The following is a 14,926-nucleotide window of genomic DNA, read 5'->3' as shown; positions in this document are numbered from 1 at the left end:
TCGGGAAACAGAGAAAGTCTGAAAACACACACTACTAGAAAATGAACAAGAGTATAACATACATGAAGCAAAGGGCAAAAAATTTCTGCCCTAAAAAAATTGTGATTTACGTAAACAAAAACAAACAAAAAAATTGGAATAAGTAAAATATTAATCCCTTTAAATACAAGCATCATATCTGTGTACTGTGTTCTATAAGCAAACCTGTCTTGGCAATTATACACATCAATACAATAAGTTAAAAAATTTCCATTAACCACTTGGAGCGTTAAGAAGTCTCAAATCTAAGCCAAATACAAACTCCTATGTCTGCCCACTTCTATATCTTCTGTCAAATATTACAGATGAGATTCCATGCTATTCCTCAGACACAGTAATTTCCACAAGCTTTTCCCGTGTCGAAAACTAGCATTGGGCAATTTTCTTCATCAAAATTAAACAGGGCCACTCTAATTTCAAATGTCTGTGCACAGCTGTTCCAAATCTGGTGGCTGACAATATTTCAATGGGTAGATTTGGTGTGCAGAGCAAATAACTTTTAAGTCCAAGCTATTCACTGCAAGTTAAGAAAAACTCTGAACTGCCTGAACTTCACTTTAAAAACTCCATGATCTTGTGTTATATCTGTTCACTTGACAAAATTCAGCACATGTTGCTTCAACTAAACAGTTGCAAAAGTTTACTACACAGCTTTACAAAGCTTTCTGCTAACACAGTGCACGTTCATCTTTTGAATGCTGAACGTGTCCCCACAAAGGAGCTGTCCTGCATTACAGCAGTGCATCTTCTGCACAGTAGTAGCATGATAGAAATGTGCAGCAAACTGTCTTGGGGAACTGACTGCCATTAAAAATATACCTGGATCTGTTCCTCTGTCTAGCTCATCAATGAGCCGTACCAAAGTCTGGATGTCCTAATGAGTGAAATCGTTTCACAGATGTTCACCAGAGCAGACCTGTACATATATATACATTTCGTCACTAACCCGAGATTCAGTATATTCCCAGCATACTATCAAATTTGGTAAATTTACAACAATTTCCCTCACAGCTCCATCTCTCAAACCTAGAAAACACACCAATATTCACCAATAACTTGGCTGTTATAAAGCCAGAGCCCTCATGAAAACTTGGCCACCCCTTTCTATCAGAATTTTACCCCAACTTCTAAAGAAACAATAACAAAAATATAAATGGAAAAGGGTATTTCAGTGAATAATTTATATAATATATAATGATATATAAAGCATTGATATTGACCGCATCATAAACCCTGTCTTACAACAAAAGTAAGTCTTTGGAAAAGGAAAACCCTGAATAATTTCTTTTTTTATCTTTGCATGTATTTCCCTTCCCCTAGTGTAACAGCACATTAGGTATCATAGTTAGGAACAACAGTTATGAGATACTGAATGATCCAGCTTAAACAGTAAATTAAAATATCATTTCAAGCTATATTCAAAGAATATGCAAGCTACTCCTTCAGAAATCTTTTAAGGACTGAGAGCATGTCCACTATTCTTGGGCCTGTCACTTAAGTGTTTCATATATTGAAAAAATCAGTCACAGAAGAAAACAAAGTTATGAAGGTATTGATGATGTGACTTCTACTTTAAAGCAGAAGAATTAGCATGAAAATTTTTCAGATGTATTGTTCTACAAAACAGATTTACATTTTCTGAGTGAGATCTCATACAACTAAGCTATTTTGCATGGATTAGTTCTGAGAAAGGCTACCACAAGGAGTAAGTAATTTCCGAACTGCTGAAAGCTGTTGTGGGTGCCTTCTTCAGCACTGGTTCAAGATGGATCACTTTTATGATTAGGACATGTCTGAGGTTTTGGCTTTCCTCTTCATTTGGCAACATTACTTGACTATGCAAAAGGAGAATATGTATGCAGGGTACAAAATGCACAGCCTGCTGAGGGAGGAGAAAATCTGCCTTACACACACAGCAAGTCAAGATTTTTACTGAAATACTTCATTTTTTTGTAGTGCTTATGAGCTTTTATAATCGCCAAATATTACCGTAAACACACAGTATTTTAAAGAAAAATGAGAGCTGTGAGGCAGTAGAACACGCTGCCCAGAGAGGCTGTGGATGCTCCATCCCTGAAAGTGTTCAAGACCAGACCGGTTGGGGCTTGGAGCAACCTGGTTTAGTGGAAGATGTCCAAATGGCAACAGTAGAAATGAGATAACCTTTAAAGGCTCCTTCAAATATAAACTGGGTTATGATTAGGATTTTTGTATATCATCATTCATTATAGACATTAAGACATGAAAAGAATTGAAAGAAGACTACCTCAATAGATAGAGTCTCCCTAAAATACTAGTAAAAAAAAGGAGAAATGCTCTTGATCATCTTGAGATGAAATCTGAATTATTTTTCTTCCTGTATTAACTCTGGAACATGTTTTAACTTTACAGTCAAAGCTACAGTCTACAGCTGTTGAGCAACTTGTGGGGAAGTAGTCAGTTGGCAGCTTAAATACTACAAGACAAATGTCAAGTTTTCCCCATAGCCACTGTTGAGTTTAATAGCCACAACACATTAACATTCTGTCACAATATATTTCCTAGCTATAAGCACTAGAAAGTTCTAATAATTTAAACATTTCCTGAATCACTCTAAAAGATATATTTGTTCTATTTTTTTAAACAGTCAACACTTCCTTTAGCTCTACGGTACAGCTTGTTTCAAAATTCTGAAAAATAACAGAAGAATTGTTCACATCACAGTTAATTAAAACAGGCATCACTTTTCCATGGCACTTCTCTGTGGTAGTGAAATCATCAAAATGGACCTCACTATGACACTAAATTATTTCAAATCATTAGTGTAAATAGAAGGATATTACGAATTCTTACAAAGTAAAAGCTAGTGATGAGCAAATCTGAAGATTGTAAAAAGAAGCTTCAAAGCAATTTCTGAAATAATGTGACTCTTGTTTAAGTCATCAGACATTTTAAAAGCCTTGTAACACATGAAAGCAACACTGAGCCATAAATTTCCTCAGAAAACAGCTTTACCAGACAGCATTTCCTATTCTGATTGTCCAAAGAAAAACAGCTTTTCATTAAGTGTGTGCAGGGCTTGGGGTAGAGTCAATTTTCTTAACAATGACTGCTGGTATGGGGCTGTGTTTTGGATTTGTGCTGAACACAGGGTTGATAATATAGAGATGACTTTGTTATTGCTGAGTAGGGGCTTACACACAGAGCCAAGGCCTATTCTGCTTTTCATACAGCCATGCTAGCAAGGAAGTTAGAGGTGTATGGGAGTGTGGGAGGAGACACAGCCAGGACAAAGTGACCAAAGGGTCCATCCACACGACATGCTCAGTATATAAAGTGGGGGAAAGAAGAAGGAAGGAGGGCACGTTTGGAGTGATGTCACTTGTGTTCCCAAGTAACTGTTATACGTGATGGGGCCTCCCTGCTGTCCTGGAGATGAACACCTGCCTGCCCGTGGGAAGCACTGGATGAATTCCTTGTTTAGCTTTGCTTGTTTGCATGGCTTTTGCTTTCCCTGTAAAACTCTTCATCTCAATTCATGACCCTTCAAATTCTCTACCCAGTCCCACTGATGGGGAAGTGAGTGGCTGCATGGGGTTTGGCTGTTAGCTGGGGTTAAACCAAAGAAAAGTGCCAAGTGGCTACACACTAAGTTCTTTAAAGTGATTAGTGATTATGTAAAAAAGTAGTATCCACCTTTGCAGGTCTAAGTCTATGTTTTCAGGAAATATGAAACAAATTAATACAAAACAATAGAGAACCACAATGAAGGCAAAGATACAACATTCCTTTTCTCACCCCCAATACTGGAAAAAAAAAAACCAAACCAAAGACAACATTTAAACTAAGAAAGATTTTCTTAGTAAATACTCTTGATAATGTTACAAACCCAAGACATCTTCAGAGACAAATTCAGTCCTGCTCTCTCAAAGTCCAATTCATTTATTAAAGGTTTTAAGGATATGGAGATGCTTAATGAGCAATATGCTGCTGAATACAGATATCAAGTATTTGAGTCGAAATAAGTAAAGAGAATTTATTTTGGTTATATTTACCCTGAAACAATGTTGTAATTGAGAGCTGGGTGATCTTTTGGCACAGGAGGTACAAGAGGCTCTGGCTGCCATTCCTCAATCAACTCTTCTTTTTCCTGATCAGGAGACAAGAAATACTGTTTGAGAAGGGATTCCCCTAGAAAATATATTATGCATTAATAAGCAGTTGATAACAATTCAAAGTAATGTATACTAGTACATGCCATCTTTCTGAGACACTTAAAATTGGTATTATCTCAGAATCTTTAAACGCGAGGCCCACAATTATGAAAACAGACAGGGCATAAGATATAAAGAAACACAGACTAGATGTGTCTGTGTATTAAAGATCTTACACTATAACCAAGAGATGAGATACTAACATGACATCCCTGCCAAATTTTAATCAATACTGTTCTATTCAACCTGTTAAATATGAAAATTCTCCTCTACAGTTTATGCAACTGAATATGAATTACATAAAAATTTTATATAGATTGCCTCAATTTACATTCTCAAGTCTTCAACAGTGCTGTTTCAAGAATAATGGCATAAAAATATTTAGCAAAGTAACAAATATGTGAGAAGGATACACTGGAGAAAAACTGTCAAATGCTCAAGAAAAGGTAACAACAACTACTAAATCACATATTCTACACCTAACCATGGAGGAATACTGAGGTCGCATTAATTTTCAAAGTAGTACCTAAATTCAGGTTAATCTTAGAGTGGAACCATAACCATAGCCCAAGAAAGAAAATTACATCTTCGCAACATTAGTGGGCATCTCTGTACCATATCACTGTCTGGGTGGAAAATAAAAAATCAAAGACATAATTTTACACCAAGGGTGCTAATCCACCACATTGCAAGCCAGCAGCTGCTACTGTGCAGTCCTCTCCCATCCAAACCTTCCTGTTTCTTGTGCTAGCAGAAGCAGTTAAAAAAAGCAGACAAAAGCCTCATTCAGATCCAGATGAAAACTAAGTCAGCAAAAGCAGGACGGGATATATATCTAAACTAGAACCCACAAGAGTCTCAATCCCAACCTGGACTATTGGGATGCTATTGGGAAAACACACCCTGTGTTGCAGTTGCCCAGCATTATCTTATACCTTTCCAAAAGAGCTCAAAAATACCTCTGACAATCAAAAAGCAGGACGTATGTTCATGCAGCCTTCACTCTGCTCCTGCAGTAGCTGTCAAAAGGCCCCAAATCCCTAATGTATAGTGTCTGTAGAATCAAGAGTTTTGCATTCATTTTGGAGCACAGGGTTGTTGGCTGGTGTTGTGTTTCATTTTGGTTTGGGGTTTTAGCAGGGGAGATTTATTGGGTTTTTTTTTATTAGGCAGCAGAATAAATCAGGTGAGAAGTGGGTGCAGTCTGCCTGTCAGTTACGGAAGAATAAATAAGAGCTTTATTTGACATCAAATGCCTTAGAGAGAAAGACTTCAGGTCTTTCAGGACTATGTGGTATTTCTTCTGTTTGGGACCTGAACACAGAACATTTTAACAGCTTTAAGGCAGAGCAGGCAACATAAAATTAATTTTCTTCAAAGAAAGCAGGATTAAAAGTGTGTAGACATGTACTTAGCTTTTTTCATTAAAGTCAAATTTTTGAGCTAAGTGTGCAAAATATAATCAAACAGCTTAGCTGTTGAGGACACAAGCTCAATTAAAATACTTCTGTCAAGGAGTTTAGCAGAAAGAAAAAAAGTATGTACAGATGGACACTGCAACTACAATAAATTAGCACATTCCAATTACAGTTAAGATCTATGAACATAAAGATAATAAGCAATTCCTAATTAGTATTTCTATCCCCCACTCACATTCATTTTTAAGAAGTTTCTACTCTTCCCTTTAAAATCTTTGCTGCACACAAACTGAACAGCACAGGTTACAAGCCACAGATGAGATATAGCAACATCCTAATTTTTCTCTTCTACTGTATATTCTCTTAGAATATACAGGAGAAATGTAATTGTCCTTTCAAACAACACCATTTCATTAATTCTAGCTCACATTCGTTCTCCTCATCCATTACACAGCATTTTGCTTTTTCATGGACATAGACAAACATTTGCATACTCACATCTTATGTCATCTGTTTCCACTAGCTCTTAGCAGAGATGGGGACTGGAGACATTGATGATTAAAATAAGCATTGCTCTCAATCTAAACAAGCCACCTACCACTGCTGACTAGCCGCTGAAAACCCTTTCCTCCTTCCATTCACCAAATACCTCACTACACTGGCCTGCCCTTCTCACTGTTCACGATAAACACAACCATCTTCCTCTCAACAAAAAGACAGGGCAGAAGCAGACTTTCATGTAGCAACCTAACATCAGAGTACTTTTATCTTTTACCTCCTAAACAGAGAAAATTTCACACCAATATCATAAATAAAAGTTAACTTTTCAAACATAGAGTGAAACTATCTTTTAAATTCACATTGTAATGTCCTCAATATGTATTTGATTTGCATATTTCTCCTTAGTTTGTTGCACTGAAAACATTCACCTGATGAAGAGAATGAACTCAAAACTTTGTTTCCACTTTCTTGGACTGCAGTGTACGTGAACTCATCCCCCAACTTTTCCTCTTGCCCTTTTATAATTACTTTTAATTTGTATAAGCAATAAATAAAATATACATAACATTATAAATTGTATATATTTTATTTTATAGCTAATACATAACAAACATGAAAATATAATCTCTAAAATGCTTATAACTATATCTTATAAATTACAATATACATACCTTTTTATACATTTAGCTTTAGGCTTTCTGGCTCTCTGAACCCTAACCATAATGGAAGCTTGGTGCAGAAGCTGAAGTCCCCACCTCCATGGGTGTCCCATATTAGAATCGTGTGGAGGCAACAATGTTGGTACCTTGCTGTGATCTCCTAGGCATGGCTTTTCCACCCCCAGTATCCCTTGGACTCTGAACTTTCTGGCTCTCTGAAGCCTAATCCTACATGTAGTAGAATCCTGAATTCATTTGTGCACATTTACACATAAAAATATCTAGAATCTGCTTTTCTAAATACACGCAGATATGCACCCATACATATACAGTGGTTTTGGGTGGTTGCATTCTACTGTGGATTTTACTTTTTAATTGCCATATATATTGGGTAAGAAAAATATTAGGGTGTAAACACATTCAACCCAAATTATTAAAAAAAGTTGCCTTGTTTACCCACGTTCTTAAGAAAAGGTAGCAATTCTGTTTATGAAAACAGTTCTTAGCTAGCATTAGTGTTCTGAAACGATATCACACATACATAATCTACATTAATATCAAAATATTAATAAAACTTTTTATTTACTGGTCCTCAAATAAGTCTTTAATTTCACAGTATTTCTAGACTCATGTTACCTAATGGGATAAACTGGCACAAATAATGGGCGTGCCAGTTAGAAATTTCTTTCTTTCAAAGTATTTATGTATGCCCATACATAAGAGAAATTGTACCTACTTAGGGAGTCTCAGCTCAGAATTACTGAAAACCTTAACAAAAGCAGACTACTTCTGCTATTCCCTATAGAACAACATCTGATTAGTCTATGCTGTACCTGCAAAACAGCTCTCAAGGTCAATGTATTTCTCAGCCACACATTAAACATTTGTCTCCAATTTTCCAGCCTCCTCACTAGTATCACTCAAATAAAATGCATCCCACACTACTACTGCAATTATTAGTGGAAATTCTAAAACCAAAGAAAAAAACTATTCCTCCCATTTGCAAATGGGAAGATGTGACTCTTAGTTAGTACTTCAGAGATTTTGAGAGAAAAGCTCAGTAACATCACCATTTATTGCAGAGTGAAAGACAAACAGACCTGTAGGGCAACCTTCCTTTCACACATAGCTAAATGCTGCCATGCAAACTTCTACAGCCCACTCCAGTCCTCATTGTCATTTTGTCACTTTCTACATATTTTACTTTGTGTGAAAGCCCATAAGAATCTATGTCTAGCACCCTGTATAGCCATAGACTTATTTATGTTTCCTAAAACACTGAACTATCAGGAACTTACAGTATCAAAGAAACACTCCACCTTTTTAGTTAAAGATTTGGGAGATAATGTTTTCTAAAAGAAGCAGTAGGAATACTTACAAACTCTATTACCAAAGCATAAGAGTTGGCCAGTTGAAAGGTGATTTCTGCACTGGATTTCACAGTACTCTTGCTACATATTTAACTGAGCCTAGAATCCACCATCAGGGTGGATTTCTTCATGATTTTAGAAGCATGACTCCTAAGTGCACTAGGTTGCACAATATATAATTTCCTTCTTGCTCCCCAGGACTGACTTGTCCTAACAGACCACTAAGACGGCTGTGCAGTAATTGTATTCTTTAATATTTATTATGTGGAGCCAGCTCTGCTCTGGCAGCATTCCCAACAATAACTCACAAAGAAACCTCCAGTACCATTACATGAGTGGCTAGCACAAAAGTAGTGTGTGCTCTACCACCTGAGCAGGCCTGTCTCCAGTGGCTATACCTGAGTAAGCTGGTATTTCTTTCCAGTGTGGTAAAGACTGGACACCACAGCATGACTCAAACTAGAAGGAGACAGAAAGCAAACCAGTAGCAGTGTCCTTGCTGAACAGCTGGCATGCTTCTACACATAGATGAACACACACACACAGAAGTCTGGCTGTATGGGATCCTGTATTGTATGAACCAGACTGGACTGGGTCTGGCTGTGATGGTGGGAATTTCCTTCATAGCAGCTCACACAATGCTGCTATGTTGGTATGTCTTTTACCAAAACAATGTTGGTAAAAGACTAAAGTTCTATTTCTTGCTGAACAGCCTTTGCACAGTCCACACTCTCTTCCCACAGTGAACAGAGTGGTGCATGCCTGAGAGATTGTGAAAGAACAAAATCAGGTTTGTACTAATAAAAAATAGATTTCATACTGTATGATGTCACACAGCAATAAAAAGGAGAAGAGAGGCTTTAAGGAATTTAGTCACCTTTTGTTTGGGTACTGTCCGATATTGGTCCACTCACTGGAGGTGGTGAGTGCGACATTACTTGTCTTGTTTTCTGTCTTCTTACACTTTCCTTTGCTTATTAAATAATTCTACATTCACTCACAAATTTTCTTGCTTTTACTCTTCCTTCGCTTTGTGAGCAGTGTTCAAGCCCACTGGGGTTAATCCACAACACAGACTAGTACAGATTTAGCACCAATTAGGTGCAGATTTTTCATTACATTTAAGGAGAAGGCATGTCTCTCTCTGTGTTCACAGCTATTCCCCTACACAAAATACATGAGCTCTCTTCACAAACACTGTAGATGAAGAAATGGAATCATTCTGTGACTCTGATATATCAGTTTGCTTAATTCCTTCAACTGTAGAAGATGTATTCACACTATTCACACTACTGCATTTATGCTTACTTTCACTGAACCTGTAGACTTTCCCTTCCAAATACAGTTCTTCCTAAAGCAACCACTACTTCCATCTTCAAAGATCAGTGATAGAGTCTGCTACTCTAACTTGCACTGTCTTCAGGGCTAGCCAACTTGAACACAGGATCAGAACAAAGAGCATTTCACCCATGCTATTTTTTTTTTTTTGCCATCAAGATAAAGGTAACGAGCCAGTGGTGTCTAACAGTCAAACCCTTCACTCCAATACGGGTCACAGCACTCTGTAACTTTTTGCGTCTGTAATCTGCAGTGTGAATCAATGTATCTAGACTATATACAAGGTAATTCTTGATGCCCGGTTGCATTTTACTAGTATTCACATTCCTTTTCACCCTTTAACCTCAGAAAAGTTTTTATAAATCTCAACAAAATGATAACAACAGTAACATATTTGCATGCTTCTATTTTTTTCACAAAGCCTGTTAACAGCTGTCCTTACAGAGAATTTTAATACTAATACTATGGATAAATGTCATCCTGCAAAAGTAAGGTTATTTAAGCTTAAGCCATTTCCACATTTTTCCTCCTGACACCTTTCTAAACCCTTTCTTCCACTGTAGCAGACTGGCTACATGTGCAGTCTCCCAGTTGTTTACTGCCCTCAGTTAAACAGACACAGAAAAATTTTCTTCCCCACACAGCACTATTAGAGATTTGTCTGCGTTCTTTCCTCATCTTCAGCAAAATGGTCAGTCATGAATTAAGATGATGACCGGCAACTGCACGATAAAATCCAAGAAGCATATAGAGATATATGAGCCAATTTCTTACTTTGTAAGGAAAAGACAGGTTTCATCTTTTTGGGGTCACCAATTATCCTAGAGTTGCAAAGAGCCTTTTCCTGCCTTCTACTGCAGAGAGAATGACTCTTAAAACCAAAAAAAAGTATCCTCCAAAATACTAGAAATTAGTACTATCTGATGCACAAAAACTCTAGTAGATGAACTATACTAGTTTCTGGATGGACAATCTGGGCCTACATTAAGGCAGCAGCATGTCTTCCTAGATGATATGAGCACTCAGTGTTTCACCACACTGGAGCTCCCTTTGCATTCATTCCTCCTCTGTATTCTTATCACAGATGGCAAACTTCAAGTATCCCATGATCAATTCAAACTCTTCCATGCACAAAACTGAACCAGCCATTGTTGATTCCTGCTTAGTTCATTTCCTGCCTCCAGTCGTAGAAGCATTTGGGTTGGAAAGGTCATAAAGCCCATCTAATTCCAATATCCTTGCCATTGGTAGGGACAATTTCCATTAGACCAGGTTGCTCAGAGCCCCATGCAATTCAGCTTTAAGCATCTTCCAAGGATAGGGGGCACCCAACACTTATTTGGGCAATCTGTGCCAGTGCCTCACCATGCCCACAGTAAAGAATTCCTTCCTAGTATCTAATCTAAACCTGCCACTTTGAAGTCATTCCCCCTTGTACTGTCACTACATACTCCTGTAAATAGTGTCCCTCTGTCTTTCCTGTAGGTCCCTTCAGGAGCTGGAAGGCTGCACTTAGGTCATCCCTAAGCCTTCTCTTTTGCAGGCTATCAATCCCAAATAATTCTCTCAGCATTTTCTCATAATAGAGGTGCTTCATCCCTCTCATCATCTTGGTGGCCCCCTCTGGACCAACTCCAACAGTTCCATGCCCTTCCTGTGCTGGGAGCCCAGAGCTGGATGCAGGTTCCAGGTGGGCTCTCCCCAGAGCAGAGCAGAGCAGAGGGGCAGAATCCCCTCCCTCCCCTGCTGCCCACGCTGCTCTGGATGCAGCCCAGGACACGTTTGGCTCTGTGGGCTGGGAGTGCCCATGGCTGGGTCATGTCCAGCCTCTCACCCCCCAGCACCCCCAAGCCCTTCTCACAGGGCTGCTCCCCTTGTGTTCATCCCCAGCCTGTGCTGATACCAGAGGTTGCTCTGACCCAGGTGCAGCACCTTTCACTTTGCCTTATTAAACCTCATGAAACTCCCATGGACCCACTTTTTGTCTTGTTCCCTCGAGTGTGTCAGCCACAGCACTCAGCTTGGTGTCATGAGCAAAATTGCTGAGAGTGCACTTGATCCCATCATCTAAGCCATTAATTAAGATCTTAAATTAATTAAGATATTAATTGAGATATTAAATAACAGTGATGCCAGTACAGATTCCTGAGGGACACCACCTGTCACTGATGTCCATTGTGACTCAGAGACAACGGCCGCTACCCTTTGGGTGAGACGGTTGAACCGCTCTCATATCCACCTGCCGTCACATCCATTTCTCTCCAATTTAGAGAGAAGGATGTCAAGGGGGACCACGTCAAAGGCTTTACACAAATCCAGGTAAATGACACCTGTCCACCTTCCGTTGTTCACCAATGGACTCACTCCATCACAGAAAGGCTACTAGGTTGGTCAGGCAGGACTTGCCCTTGGTGAAGCCATGCCGGCTGTCTCAATAAATACCTGGTGAAGTGTTCTTCAGAACACTCTAAGCTCATTTAATAAGTGCTCTCCAAATGAGGACACTGCCTGCAGTTTTGCTCACAGTTATAGACTTGTGCCTACAGTCCTTGCATCATCCTGTTCATTGATGAATTACACTAAGTGCAAATCCTTAATGTGCATCATTAGTGAGAATAAGATCAAAAAGCATGCAAACACATGATATAGATAGGAATTGCATATATCCATAAACATCTTTCACAAACTTTCTGTAGGATCATAAAGAAATTTCAGTATTTTATCCTATTTATAAGGGATATCACTACTCTGAAACTAGTCCAGAGACGTCTTCAAAACAAACTTTATTCATTTGTGATAGTCTACAGGCAGAAGTCAAGAAGAAATTCCAGTCTTCACAAGTATGGCCTTTTTATTTTCTCAGGATGACATTGCAAAAGAAGAAAACTGCTGCTAAACTACAAATTTTGTGGAACCCACTGTAAACTCTCAGAGTTATTACTCATAGACACCACATGTACAACTTGAGCATTTTCCTACCATCTACAATTTTACAGTTCATTTTGCTTGGTGGGCATTTTTAACATAGCTCTTTCATTTTTAAAATAAAGCCCTCCATTGAGTAGAGCTAATGACAGCTTTTCACAGCTTAACAGTCATTGTCATATCAGTTTTCTTATTTCTCCGACTCTCAAACACAGTGCTACTTTAAAAGCACAAACTGACACGTTTAAGCAACAAGCAGTTCCCAAGTCCAAAGTAAGCTTACCCTTGGAAGTTAAGAAAAAAAAGCAGGACCATTTATAATGCAGCATTGGTTCAACACCTAATACATCAATTGCTACAAACTGTTTCTCTAAAGAGAAATACTTTTTCATCATACCTTAAGTGTTAGATCAGATCGCTCTTGAAGTTTATATGTCTTGGAGAAAAGAAGTCTGATTATCCATAGTATTAGAATGCCTTCTAAAATGAGATGGTAAGCTGGCGCCTGAAAACAAAAGTACAAAAATTAGTCTAGAGAGAATTCTATTTGAAGCAGACACAATACAACCATTTTGTCCCTACTAGCAGACCCAGATAAAACCCAAAGCTGATCATCAGCTGATATATTTCTAAATCAGTAAAAATTTTAACTATATGAAAGTGGAATGTTTTTCAGCTATTACTTGTAGCTATTAATTCAAGTTTGAATGGATTTAGTCTGTTGTTCAAGGCCATTACATCATACAGGTTGCACCAGCCAGCACCTGTGAAGACAGGCAGCCTGCAAAACAAGCTGAAGTATCCTGAGAGCCTGAAAGTCTGTGTGATCCATACAAAGCCACTACAAATCTCCATTTCTGTAACCTACAGTCCACCAGCAGGGACAGCCAGTATTTACAAGGAAAGACAATTCTGTTCTTATAGGCAGCTTCAGTCAGTTTTCCAGGCACTTTGATCAGGTTTAAAACAACTGAGCTCAAACAGTTTTGTCCTTATGTCCTTTACTCTCTTGTGTGGACACAAAGTCTGGGAACACACAAAGCAAACCAGAGTTGATGCAAGCTAAAGTTATCCTCTTTCAGTGCTTGGGGGACAAAAACCAGTGTGCTCTAGCAGCACAGCTAGTTTGAAGTAGATGTGAAGATTAATGATGAGTTTAGTTATTCCATTTCAGAAAGGCTCCTGTCTATTATTTTTAAGACACTAAAAGTGCATACAAACGAGCACACTCCTTCTTCAAGTCAGGGGAATTGCTCCCACACATCAACATTTTTGGAGGTATCTGACCTGCCAACAAAGCAGAACTCACCAGACATCCAGAAACTAAAGCAAGTTGGATGCAAGCTTTTCAATCCAGTAAAGAGTCCTATGGCATATTAAACAGCAAATAACAAATGCTACCTATTGCAGAGTACGTTTCTGTTTACTAAACATATTAAGAATACGTACATAACACGCATGACAGGACATCTAAAGAACCCACATTATACTCCCACTGAAGTCTCTGTGCTTTTCAGTGCCTACAATTATCCTAGATTCAGTGCACTAGAGCATGCTACCTGCTCCATTAGCCAAGCACTTCTATATTTGGACTGCAAATCTTGCATACATTCTTTAAAAGTTACCACCCTTTGAAAAAAGGAAGGGACACAAAAACACCGCCTATCATCAGGACATCCTTTTTAACATCACGAAACAAAGCCTGGGTACAAACACGCACAGCTGATGTTTTCCAGGAGGGAACTCAAGCCCAAACACTTAAACGCCCTTTCTTCCTTTGCAAACGACATTTCTAAGTTACAAACCTTGACCCCAGTAAAATCCTGCGAACCTTAAGGCTTCATGCTCTGCTACACGCCCTAAATGTCGTTTTATAAAACTAGAAACTAGAAACAAGACGTGCGTGTATATTTCCAATATACAGCCGTGGCGCACTCACACATACCCACGATTCAGCGAGCGCAGCCCGACCCCGCAGCACCGACCCGCACCCAGCTCCCGCCCACCGCCGCCGTTCCCGGGGCAGCTCCGGCGGCACCCCCCCGCTCCCTGCGCCCCAAGCCATCCTCAGGCCGCCCCGCTCGGGGCGCCTGCCCGGCCGCACCTCGTAAAAAGCCTGGACCATCTCCACCAGCACCCACTGCTGCCCCACGCCCGCCGCCGCCATGGCCGCGCCGCCGCTTCCGCCTCTCCGCCCACGCACGCCGGGGCGAGCCCGGCGCGGCGCAGAGCGCCCCCTTGCGGGCGGCGCGGCCCCCGCTGCCCTCAGGGGAGCGGCGCCTGTGGGCTCCGTGCGCGGCCTTCCCCTGCGCGTCCCGGGCCGCGGGATATTGCCCCCACACCGCTCCAGCCTGCTGTGTCCTGTGGAGAGCTTCGTCAGGGAGCGAGGCTGCATCAGAGAATCACTAGCTCTCAGAATCGGTCACATTGGAAGGGACCACAGCCGGTCATCTGGTCCAACCTCCCTGTTCAAGCTGAGCCAT

The 14,926-nt window shown here is 39.8% G+C and overlaps 1 protein-coding gene across 1 annotated transcript in view; it reads right to left on the bottom strand.

Moving 5' to 3' along the window:
* Positions 1 to 14,623, bottom strand: part of SPTLC1 (serine palmitoyltransferase long chain base subunit 1) — a 35,025-nt gene extending 20,402 nt beyond the window's left edge. The window contains exons 1-3 of the mRNA XM_058044259.1: positions 14,548 to 14,623; positions 12,841 to 12,948; positions 4,074 to 4,168 (exon numbers count right to left, since the gene is read on the bottom strand). Coding sequence (XP_057900242.1) covers positions 4,074 to 4,168; positions 12,841 to 12,948; positions 14,548 to 14,610 — 266 coding nt within the window. The 5' untranslated portion in view covers positions 14,611 to 14,623. The remainder of the gene's footprint in view (positions 1 to 4,073; positions 4,169 to 12,840; positions 12,949 to 14,547) is intronic.
* Between the last annotated feature and the right edge of the window lie 303 nt (positions 14,624 to 14,926).

The sequence above is a fragment of the Melospiza georgiana genome, chromosome Z (assembly GCF_028018845.1).
Source record: "Melospiza georgiana isolate bMelGeo1 chromosome Z, bMelGeo1.pri, whole genome shotgun sequence".
Classification (NCBI taxonomy): domain Eukaryota; kingdom Metazoa; phylum Chordata; class Aves; order Passeriformes; family Passerellidae; genus Melospiza; species Melospiza georgiana.
Note: the sequence above shows the minus strand (reverse complement) of the source record. Positions and strands in the feature narration are given on the sequence as shown.